This window comes from Schistocerca cancellata, chromosome 3 (genome assembly GCF_023864275.1).
Source record: "Schistocerca cancellata isolate TAMUIC-IGC-003103 chromosome 3, iqSchCanc2.1, whole genome shotgun sequence".
In the NCBI taxonomy this organism is placed as follows: domain Eukaryota; kingdom Metazoa; phylum Arthropoda; class Insecta; order Orthoptera; family Acrididae; genus Schistocerca; species Schistocerca cancellata.
This window is the reverse complement of record NC_064628.1, coordinates 580,814,089-580,827,014: the sequence shown is the minus strand read 5'-3', so window position 1 is coordinate 580,827,014 and position 12,926 is coordinate 580,814,089. Positions and strand designations below refer to the sequence as shown.

General features: G+C 38.4%; 1 protein-coding gene across 1 annotated transcript in view; it reads left to right on the top strand.

The window, feature by feature from the left end:
- The window catches only part of LOC126176439 (zinc finger CW-type PWWP domain protein 1-like), a 339,799-nt gene that overhangs the window by 270,765 nt on the left and 56,108 nt on the right, over nucleotides 1-12,926 (top strand). The window contains exon 13 of the mRNA XM_049923596.1: nucleotides 11,126-11,677. Coding sequence (XP_049779553.1) covers nucleotides 11,126-11,677 — 552 coding nt within the window. The remainder of the gene's footprint in view (nucleotides 1-11,125; nucleotides 11,678-12,926) is intronic.

Here is a 12,926-nt window from a genome sequence, read left to right as displayed (position 1 = left end):
ACCCTCCTGGCCTCAGCCTTTGTTAGTCATTGTCCTCTCCCATCCAGACCCTTCTCTGTTCCAATTCCAGCACTACACTGCCCTTATTCCTCCATTGCACCAAGCCTTTTTACTTCTCTCCTTTTCCACTATCCCCACCACCTCTTTGCTGCGTGCTCCCCAACAGCACGTCACTGTCCGCCACCCCTACCCTACTATCCCTCCCCCTCCCCACACCAACCTTCTCCTTACCCCCATCTAGTCGTCACCCCCATCATGCACTGGTGCTGCTGCTCGTAGTGTGGCCTCAGTTGCCTGAGACTGCAGTCACGTGTGTGTGTTTGTGTGAGTTGTAATTGCATGAGTGTGTATGTTTGTGTTTGTTGTCTAATTCTGACGAAGACCTTACTGGCCGAAAGCCATATTTGTGGCAGTCTTTTTGTTGTGCTTATCTGTGACTCATCATCTCCGCCATATGGTGAGTAGCAACTTTCCTTTTCACAATATTGTTAAATTAATCAGTGAAGAACTTTTGCATATTTAAGAGTTTCAACTAACGTACATTTACATTTTCATTTATATAGATGTAAGTGTTTATTTGTTGGATATGTTGACTCTCTGAATTTCTTCACTGATTCTTCTGAAACGTACGGCATGGTATTCCAGTAGTTATATAAAAACTCATGCATATTTGAATGCAATGTCGTGACAAAATTTCAAAGCTGTCAGTGAAGAACTTTTAGAGATATACGATTTTGAAGAAACGAACCTTATAACTAGATGTGTCAATTGCATATTATTTTAGTATAATTAGAAAATATGCTTAGGCATACTTTTGAGCTTATTTGGTTAGGTTCCTGTATTTGTCAATGTTTTCTGCATGTTAGGCAAATACAACAGTGTCATCTATGAAATGAAAGAAGTCAAGATATGTTCCTTTAACAAAAATTCCAAGTTTTTATTCTCCTTGTAATGGTTCTAAAACTTATTTTAGGACTGCTGAGTATAGTTTCAATGATTGTTATCTCCTTGACTGATGCCACTTTCAGTTTTGGATATCTCATTATCCCTACAAAGCCCAGCTAGACTGCTGACATACATATTCTGCAATATACCTACATGAGTTGAAGCAATGTCTTGTTCGAGAGTGTAACCAGGATCTCATATCTAGCTATTCTATAAGGAACAGATCTGTAGGTTAAAGATGTGTATTCAGTCTTAACCTTTCTTTTTTCTGTAATGTAATTATATCAGGTGTGTTGTGTCTGTATAATTTTGTGATAAACATTTTAACTACCTTTTGTACCATACAGTCATTATTCACTGCAGCATGACTTATCATCCCAAGTTCTTTGTTAATTTTATTGTACTTCTGGGGAAGACAAAAATCTATGAATCATGAAATGAAAAAATGCCTTCTAATGGGCTTGGGGGTGCAATGATTATTGTGGATATTATTGATACATGTGGATTTATGGCAGAGGCTAAATCTGAGAACACCATTATCATTCTTCACAGTCAGATTCAGGAAATTAATGGCATGTTGTTTTGTTAATTCCATAGTGAGGGTAATGTTAGTATGCATACTGTTAAGTTGCACTAACACAATATCACAATCTGAAACTCCAGGAAGTATTGGAATTTGCTGAAAGAAGGGCTAATAAGAGCAGGGCAGAAAAGTATAGGATATGTAATTTGGAATAGGAAAAAAGTCAATTGTTACACAGAAAATGATTTTGAAGATGGGGGAAAAAGACAATTCAAAAACAGAAACAAGAGGGATGCAAGGAAGGTATACTGAAGGCTGAATAAAGAACTGCATAGAGAAATAGAGCAGGCTAAGAAAAGGGCCTAAAAGAGGAATGCAGCACAGTTGAAGAGCTGGTGAGGAATACTTTACAGTAAGGCAAACTACAACAAGTGATCAAAACAGAACAGGAGGTACTACTCTGAGTAAAGACAAAAATTTGGTGTACAAACATTGCCACGAGGCCCCATATGTTAGAAGACTATTTAAAAAACCTATGTGACACAGATCACAAACCATCACTCTGGAACTTGAATCCTTGACAATGTGGATGATTACGAGAAAGGACCAACAATCATAATGCAGTTGCTGCCATGAAAAATGGGAAACCAATAACTACAGACATAATATCAGGAGTAATACTAAAATTTTTGGAATCAGCAGTAATAAGAGAAATATTGAGGTTATGTAACAAAATGTACGACAGTGATGAATGGGCAAAGGACTTGCTGACAAGACTAAATAAAGGTGATGGAGGAGAATCTGGCTGAGGAGGAATTTGGTTTAGATGGAATAGAAGCATAAGAGATGCAATAAGAGCCGTGCGAAATTTGAAAGAGGTTTATTGAAATGGAAAGAGGCCTATATATACGTGCTTTATAGAACTGGAAAAGGCATAGGCTTGGGGTAAGCTTGCAGCTATTCTGATGGAATAGAGAGAAGATTGGAAAACCAGATGGTTCATAAATTTAAATTGAAAACTGTCAGTGAAAGAGAGAGGAGAACGTAACAAGTGTATAGAACTAGGTAAAGGAGTAGGACAGGGCTGCTGTGTGCCTCCTACACTTTTCATTCTGTACTTTACCACTGCTCACTAGGTGACAAGTGGGAAGGGCTGGTGGAAGAACAGTATAGTGTTTGAGGTTTGCAGACGACATTGTTCTTTTAGAAACAGATGACAGAGAATTACAGGGATAACGATTACAATTGAAGCAAAAGGAAAGATTAATGGAATGAAAATTAATACAAAGAAAACAAAAGTAATTATTCTAGGAGGAAATAAAAGGGAAAGAAAAACCTGGATGAAAAATATTAGAACATGTGCGAAATTTAAATACCTAAGAAGCATGATTCGAGGAAAGGACAAAAAAATGTTTTTTGTGGACTGTCCTTCTGTATGGCACTGAAATGTGGGCACTAAGAAAGAAAGATGCAGCAAGGCTTGAGGCTGATGAGTTGTGGACATGGCAGAGGATGGAAATAATAAATTGGATGTATGGAGCGAAAAATGAAAAGGTACTGAGAAGGGTTGGAGAGCAAAGACAATTACTGAATTTAATAATAAAAACAGGAAATGAAACTAGATTGGACATATGTCAAGGAAGAAGGAGTGGCCTATAAAAACAACCATCGAAGGATATGTGGAAGGGAAGGGGAGGTGAGGGAGGAAGAGCTTTCAGATCCAGGATGAATGAAAGCACATATAGCAAACAGAAATGCAGAGGGCATGCTAACATAGCAGAAAACTGATGATGATGTTGACGATGACAATGATGACATGAGAAGTTTACATGGAACATTGACTAAATAAGAAACTTTACTGGCTCGTATGTCACTAGCAAGAAAAACATCTCAGTATCAGTTTGGTTCAGTTTACACCCTCATCCATGATTATGTGCAATGAATAAGTAAAGAAGTGTAATTAAGGCAATCAAAGAAACTAAGTAAATTTGTTGAGTAAATAAGAATCCGGCCCTTTATGATGTAGAGAGGTTGAATGTAATTTTAAATTTTTTGAGAGTGTTGTTAATTTGACTGGCATGGTTTTTAGCAGTAGTGAGATCATAATTTAAATCAGGCTTTAAAATATAATGTGTGCCTTACTAGTTAAGATAGGAATCTAATGGCCTTCGACATTGCATGTTTACCATTCTAGGAACAGAACAGAATTATAGATAAAAATGGGAAGATTATTGCTGAGTTGAGAGAGATACTAACAGTCACATTTGCAAAGAAAAGCAAACAGTTCACAAAATTGAACAAAAATAGCTCAAAACAGTGAAATCACCCTCAGGACCAACAAAGGGGGCAGTGAAGTTGTCATCAACCGAGATGACTACTGCAATGAAATACAGAATTTCTTTCTATCAATGGTTTATACATTTAGTCAGGGATACTACTTACAGAAGTAGATTATAAAAGCTGTAAAGAAGTGCAAATTCGTTTTTTCAGAGAAAGAATAAAAGAAATTTTGGATACAAACCTGTGCATCCCAACCTTATGTATGCAACCGAAAATCCATAAAACTGGTATCTCGGTACGACCTATTGATATGTTGCTTTAAAAAATTATTTATTTGAAAAAAGCAATACAGTCCAAAATTTCCTTGAAACTGTTGTAAATTTGTATAATTACCATAGTTAACTTAGTAACATTCCACTTCAAGATTAAGGTTATTAAAGCAAATCTATTGAAACATAAGAAAGCCAGCACAGAGGAGATTGATGAGCTCATTAGTTTACTACATCTAATACTGTCCTGTCACCATTTTAAATTCAACACTGCAATCTTCTCACAACTGTATGTACTGCAATGGGTAGCTGTATAGTGAGTACACTTGCTAACATTTTTGTCAAACATCTTGTATGTCAGTTCTTTAAAACTTTCTCCATTGCAACTACTACAATTGAATATTATTGTAGATACATTGATGACACATTAGTACTGATTATAGGATCACTCGGTGATATTCACGGTATACAGGGTTATACTAAATGATACCCCCCCATGAACCATGGACCTTGCCGTTGGTGGGGAGGCTTGCGTGCCTCAACGATACAGATGGCCGTACCGTAGGTGCAACCACAACGGAGGGGTATCTGTTGAGAGGCCAGACAAACATGTGGTTCCTGAAGAGGGGCAGCAGCCTTTTCAGTAGTTGCAGGGGCAACAGTCTGGATGATTGACTGATCTGGCCTTGTAACATTAACCAAAACGGCCTTGCTGTGCTGGTACTGCGAACGGCTGAAAGCAAGGGGAAACTACAGCCGTAATTTTTCCCGAGGACATGCAGCTCTACTGTATGATTAAATGATGATGGCGTCCTCTTGGGTAAAATATTCCGGAGGTAAAATAGTCCCCCATTCGGATCTCCGGGCGGGGACTACTCAGGAGGACGTCGTTATCAGGAGAAAGATAACTGGCGTTCTATGGATCGGAGCGTGGAATGTCAGATCCCTTAATCGGGCAGGTAGGTTAGAAAATTTAAAAAGGGAAATGGATAGGTTAAAGTTAGATATAGTGGGAATTAGTGAAGTTCGGTGGCAGGATGAACAAGACTTTTGGTCAGGTGATTACAGGGTTATAAATACAAAATCAAATAGGGGTAATGCAGGAGTAGGTTTAATAATGAATAAAAAAATAGGAGTGCGGGTTAGCTACTACAAACAGCATAGTGAACGCATTATTGTGGCCAAGATAGATACGAAGCCCACACCAACTACAGTAGTACAAGTTTATATGCCAACTACCTCTGCAGATGATGAAGAAATAGATGAAATGTATGACGAGATAAAAGAAATTATTCAGGTAGTGAAGAGAGACGAAAATTTAATAGTCATGGGTGACTGGAATTCGTCAGTAGGAAAAGGGAGAGAAGGAAACATAGTAGGTGAATATGGATTGGGGGGAAGGAATGAAAGAGGAAGCCGCCTTGTAGAATTTTGCACAGAGCATAACTTAATCATAGCCAACACTTGGTTCAAGAATCATAAAAGAAGGTTGTATACCTGGAAGAATCCTGGAGATACTAAAAGGTATCAGATAGATTATATAATGGTAAGACAGAGATTTAGGAACCAGGTTTTAAATTGTAAGACATTTCCTGGGGCAGATGTGGATTCTGACCACAATCTATTGGTTATGAACTGCAGATTGAAACTGAAGAAACTGCAAAAAGGTGAGAGTTTAAGGAGATGGGACCTGGATAAACTGAAAGAACCAGAGGTTGTAGAGAGTTTCAGGAAGAGCATAAGGGAACAATTGACAGGAATGGGGGAAAGAAATACAGTAGAAGAAGAATGGGTAGCTCTGAGGGATGAAGTAGTGAAGGCAGCAGAGGATCAAGTAGGTAAAAAGACGAGGGCTAATAGAAATCCTTGGGTAACAGAAGAAATATTGAATTTAATTGATGAAAGGAGAAAATATAAAAATACAGTAAATGAAGCAGGCAAAAAGGAATACAAACATCTCAAAAATGATATCGACAGGAAGTGCAAAATGGCTAAGCAGGGATGGCTGGAGGACAAATGTAAGGATGTAGAGGCTTATCTCGCTAGGGGTAAGATAGATACTGCCTACAGGATAATTAAAGAGACCTTTGGAGATAAGAGAACCACTTGTATGAATATCAAGAGCTCAGATGGCAACCCAGTTCTAAGCAAAGAAGGGAAGGCAGAAAGATGGAAGGAGTATATAGAGGGTTTATACAAGGACGATGTACTTGAGGACAATATTATGGAAATGGAAGAGGATGTAGATGAAGACGAAATGGGAGATAAGATACTGCGTGAAGAGTTTGACAGAGCACTGAAAGACCTCAGTCGAAACAAGGCCCCGGGAGTAGACAACATTCCATTTGAACTACTGATGGCCTCGGGAGAGTCAGTCATGACAAAACTCTACCATCTGGTGAGCACGATGTATGAGACAGGATAAATACCCTCAGACTTCAAGAAGAATATAATAATTCCAATCCCAAAGAAAGCAGGTGTTGACAGATGTGAAAATTACCGAACTATCAGTTTAATAAGTCACAGCTGCAAAATACTAACGCGAATTCTTTACAGACGAATGGAAAAACTGGTAGAAGCTGACCTCGGGGAAGATCAGTTTGGATTCCGTAGAAATGTTGGAACACGTGAGGCAATACTGACCTTACGACTTATCTTAGAAGAAAGATTAAGGAAAGGCAAACCTACGTTTCTAGCATTTGTAGACTTAGAGAAAGCTTTTGACAATGTTGAGTAGAATACTCTCTTTCAAATTCTGAGGGTGGCAGGGGTAAAATACAGGGAGCGAAAGGCTATTTACAATTTGTACAGAAACCAGATGGCAGTTATAAGAGTCGAGGAACATGAAAGGGAAGCAGTGGTTGGGAAGGGAGTAAGTCAGGGTTGTAGCCTCTCCCCGATGTTATTCAATCTGTATATTGTGCAAGCAGTAAAGGAAACAAAAGAAAAATTCGGAGTACGTATTAAAATCCATGGAGAAGAAATATAAATGTTGAGGTTCGCCGATGACATTGTAATTCTGTCAGAGACAGCAAAGGACTTGGAAGAGCAGTTGAACGGAATGGACAGTGTCTTGAAAGGAGGATATAAGATGAACATCAACAAAAATGAAACGAGGATAATGGAATGTAGTCAAATTAAGTCGGGTGATGCTGAGGGAATTAGATTAGGAAATGAGACACTTAAAGTAGTAAAGGAGTTTTGCTATTTGGGGAGCAAAATAACTGATGATGGTCGAAGTAGAGAGGACATAAAATGTAGACTGGCAATGGCAAGGAAAGCGTTTCTCAAGAAGAGGAATTTGTTAACATCGCGTATAGATTTAAGTGTCAGGAAGTCATTTCTGAAAGTATTTGTATGGAGTGTAGCCATGTATGGAAGTGAAATGTGGACAATAACTAGTTTGGACAAGAAGAGAATAGAAGCTTTCGAAATGTGGTGCTACAGAAGAATGCTGAAGATAAAGTGGGTAGATCATGTAACTAATGAGGAGGTATTGAATAGGATTGGGGAGAAGAGAAGTTTGTGGCACAACTTGACTAGAAGAAGGGATGGGTTGGTAGGACATGTTTTGAGGCATCAAGGGATCACAAATTTAGCATTGGAGGGCAGTGTGGAGGGTAAAAATCGTAGAGGGAGACCAAGAGATGAATACACTAAGCAGATTCAGAAGGATGTAGGTTGCAGTAGATACTGGGAGATGAAGAAGCTTGCACAGGATAGAGTAGCATGGAGAGCTGCATCAAACCAGTCTCAGGACTGAAGACCACAACAACAACAACAACTAAATGATAGACCCATTTTCAAAACTTTGTATTTACTCAAGTAAAAATCCAAAATGAACAAGCTTAATACCAATGAGAAGAGGTAGTTTGAAAGTTTTTTTTTGTAATGTTTGATATCAATTTAATACATTTAATAATTTGTAATTAATTAGTTTTTAATAATTATTTAATAATTATATGTGTCATAAATGTTGTAAATGTTCATTGTGGGCACCGATGGCTGCACGGAAAACATAGACGCGGTAGCCAAACTTATCCCACACTTGGTAAAGCATATCTGCTGTTACTGACTGCACGGCAGCAGTGATTCGGTTCCACAATCGTTCAGAGTGGTTGGTAGAGGCAGGATGTAAACAGCTTCCTTCACACAAGCCCGTAGGAAGTTGTCGCAGGGTGTGAGATCAGGAGATCTCGGTGGCCAGAAGTGCAGAGCCAGTCCTCAAGCCCCCTGCGACTGATGCAGCACTGAGGAAGGGAGTCATTCAAAAAGCCTCATACATCATGGTGCCAATGGGGCGGAGCTCCATCACATTGGAAAATGAGGTCGTGGAAAATTTCCATAACTTGAGGGAACGGCCATTGTTCCATGTCCAGGTATGTGATTCCCATTACAGTTCTTTCTGCAAAGAAAACTGGTCCATAAACCTTTGTATGGGATACAGCACAGAACACGTTGATCTTCGTTGAGTCTCTTTTGTGATGCAATGGTGAATGTGGATTTTCCAAACCCCATATGCCAACATTGTTTCTGTTGACTTATCCACTAAGGTGGAACGTCACTTCATCGCTAAAAATTACATGCTGTAGAAATGCGCCATCCTACATCTTGGCTAGCACATAAACACAAAATGCGAGATGCTTCTCTTTGTCATTGAGGTCGAGAGTCTGCACAAGTTGTAATCGATAGGGCCTGTACAGCAAATTCCATCTCAGTACTTTCCAGCGTGGTTGGGTTATTCCAACTTCTTGACTGGCTCTATTGGTAGACTTATTGGGACCACGCACAAAACTTTCTTGAATTGTTGGCCATCATCCTCTGACACACATGGTCGGCCTGTGCTTTTTCATTTGCACACACTCTCAGTCTGTTTAAATTGCTTAAACCAATGGCTAATGCTTTTGCGAGTTGGTGGTTGAATACCAAATTTGGTACGAAATGCCCACTGCACTGCAATTTGCGACTCATTTTTTGCGAACTGAAGAACGCAGGAAACCTTATGCTCCAAAGTCACCATTTCACTCACAACTGATAATGAAACAGAATGGCAGCCCTATTGCCACATGAGCTCTACCGGCCGCTGCTGGCCACCTAAAATTTTGAAACTTCCTCTTTTCATTGGTATAAAGTTTGTTCATTTGAGATTTGTACTTGAATACATAAGAATTTTTTAAAATGGGTCCAGCATTTAGAATAACCCTGTATCAGCACAATTTAATAGTTTTCATACTAAAATTTCCTTCATTATGGAATTAGAAAAATAACATGCCATTAACTTCTTGGATCTGACTGTGAAGAACAATAATGGCATCATGTGGCTGAGTGCACCCTGTACCAGCCCTCTCACCATGGAAAAATCCATGCAATACCAGGAATCAAACCTGGGCCTTCACATGGCAGCCATCTGTGCTGTCCATTCAACTGTGGAGGAATACCTTATGAAATACACTGAGGTGACAAAGACATGGGATAGCGATATGCATGTATACACGTGGTATTACAAGGGTGGTTTGAAAAGTTCTTGGAATCACAACGAGAGGTTAACGTTAGCGCAACAAGTTGTTCACATGATATTCATTCCTGTAAACACGTGCCACTTCAGTGCTCTTGGAAGAGAGCTGTGGCAGTGACATGGCTCTGTTATTGTTCTCGCATAGTGATTTGCGAAGATGGAAAAAAATTGAGATTCGAGCAGTGATTAAGTACTTCATAAAGAAAGGTACGAAAGCAAAGGACATTCATGCCGATTTCCAGAATACACTGGTGGGCTCTGCTCCTTCATATTCAACTGTTACCAAGTATAGTGATGTGTGTACCCATAACACTAGAGGAAAAGTGACTTTTATTGGTTATTATTGAAACTATCAGTGGCCTAAAATAAGTTCAATATGCAATGACAAAAATTTGTGATCATTTAACCAATAAAATAAAATGTCTGACAGGTAGCAGAGTAAGTTTTCAATCTAACCCAAAATCATGTATTCTTGACAACTCCTTATATTCCATTGACAGATTTTTACTTGGGGAAAAACTGATAGCCTGTAAAAAAATTAAAAATCCTCATTTTTTAAGTCTAGTTGCATGAATCTATGAGTAGGACTAAAAAATGCATTCAGTAATTTTAACACTAATGATAGAAGCATACACTGTAAACTGACTTGTTCCACATAATTTCAGTAAAAGAAGCATACAAATTATCTATGGAAGATGTATGTAACTGAGCGTCATCACATTTAAAACTGATTTAGTCTGACAGTGGTGAGTGGAGATCCTGGGGTTCTTTTTTGTCATTCAGCTTTTTTGAAATGAGAACTGTGTAAAATGTTGGCAAATATTCTACAACTATGGGCGGCTTTTCTAATACAGCAAGAAGCCATGGCATGTTTATTATTATTATTATTATCATCGTTAATTACCATTTTAGGAGAGCATTAAAACACAATCAGTTTTCATGGCACTTTTTTGTGTCTTTCTTTACTCATCCCAAAATTATATTTATTATGTAAAATTGATAGGGACATTGCAAGGAAATATATGTAGCATTTGGTCCACTTTGTTGGTGTACATAATATTTTGTTTCCCACATGGATTGTAATTACACAGTTGTCAGAGTGTTCTGTAGAATAGCTACTTGTTGTGACAGCTGAACTTATCAAATATAATGATTTTGTAGACTTTATCTTATTGGCTCTGCTGTACAGTTAGACTAGACGAAAACAAAATTTTCATAATTTAGAAAAAAAAGATTAGCTTTTACTGTTACTGCCTCTACTAAGTGGTTCTATACATAAACTTGATCAAGGATATTTCAATCTGTGGCAGTGTGTTGTCTATGAACAATATCAGTACAATTATTGCAGCACTTGCCCTACAGACTAAAATGTATTTACTTCATAATTTAATAACACTTTTTTCAAGCCTCTCACATTCAAGTGTAATAAAAATGTGATTCCTTAAAATGAAAATAAGCCAAGTTTCCTCAGACACCAACAAAGTTGATGTATTGTTAGTGTGTGGCAGTATACATATAATAGTAATTTTTATTTCAATTTTCATGTGATGGATATTGTCACAGTACTTAAGAAACACCAACTCTTTGTTACAGAAGTGAAGCATAGAAGAAAGCATTCTTTGGCAACAAGCATCTCATTGTCACAAAAGAGACTCAAGATTAGTGAAAATACAATTTGTAAAAACACAGGCAAGAATAGAAGTGAAGCTACTACAATCCCTCTCCAAAATAACACCAAAAGCAAAGATAATAAAGCGAAGGAAGCAGGAGAAGAATGTAGTATGAGTAAATACTTGAACAGTTGTAAACAACCTTCTGAAACTAACACTAGTTCAAGACTCTGGAATAAAAAAATAACTGACAGAGAAGATACATCTAATAAGAAAGCACAAGATAAAACTAAGGGGCAAAATAATGAAGAATTGCCCTGTATGAAAGATATTCACAATGAAGAGAAACAAGACCAATGTCAGAGTACTGATGATGATGATGAGACAGTAATGTCAGAGGATATGTTTGCAGAAGATGATTCCACCCAGTTTGAATCTGTCCATGAAATAACAGATAGTAAGTCTTCTTCATTAAAACAAGATGAACATCCACAGGGAACACCAGTCATCAAACCAGAGGATAATCAGGACCCAGGTATTTCAATTTTCTTCAGGCACTACTGCGTCCATATTATGACATTTACTATTGATACATTTTATATTAAACATCTGTGTTCATTATGTTTATTCCTTCAGAATTTTTAAATGATGGTCAGTAGAGTCTCTCGTTAATTTCTGTATTTTTTATTTCTGTAAACATCAATTACAGAGATTTAAGCATTCATTCTGAAGCATATGAGGATGTAAGTATCTTTATATTAGAATTTGAAAATATGGTAATGGTTTGCCCTTAATGGACTAAAAATAATGGAAGAAGTGAACTTAACATCTCACTTTGTAGTTCAGATGCTGAGTGATTGACAACATTGCTAAGGTTCGAAAAGTCCTCTTCAGAGCTAACACACTACACACAAATAAGTGTCCATACACCTGCATGGCTTCATCGTCCCTGCCGACTATATTTTATTGACACTGTAGCTTAATATGGATTAGGGGTTGTATCGGGCAGAGTTTGCGAGGGGTGAAAGGTCTACTCGAGGGGTGAAAGGATTTGGGAAGTGAGACGGAGGGTTGGAGGTAACAGAGGCTCTCAGTTGGGATGGAGAGGCAGAAAATGTTCAGGGTAAGAATATAGCACCAATAAACTCACTCTGGTCAGATTGGAAGAGCTGTGTGTGATGCACAGTGATGTGGAGGAGTGGAATGGTAGGGAGAGATAGAATGAGGGAGGAAGTGAGCAAGTCGTGGAGAGAAAGGTGTAAGTGTAAAATGAATGAAGTGGGGAGTGTGGGAACAGGGTGGAGGTGTGTGTGGTTTAGGGGCTAGCAGAGATTGAGGCAGGGAGGACTCAGGAATTGAAGGATATTGTGTGAGGACAGTACCCAACTATGTAGTTTGGAGAAGCAGGTTTTTTTTTTTTTTTTGTTTTTTTTTTTTTTTTTTGGGGGGGGGGGGGTTGTCCAGATGGCAAGGGTTTTGAAGCAGATTGAAGTCAAATGTGCAGAAGTTACAGATTATATTACTTCTTTCACAGACAGTCTTGCTTCTGATAGGATGGGATATGGGACTAGGATAGGATGTGCTTGATTGGGTGCATAGAACAGGTCTTGCACCTTGGTCTTCCAGAAGTCTATGACCCATGCAGCAATGAGTCAGGGGCAGGTGAGGCATAAAGATGGACTTGAATATGGAATATTTTGTAGATGGGTAGGGGATGAATACCATTTTGTGAAGGGTGAGAGTGATTGTGCATAGGATCTTCCCCAGGATGATGGCAGAGGATA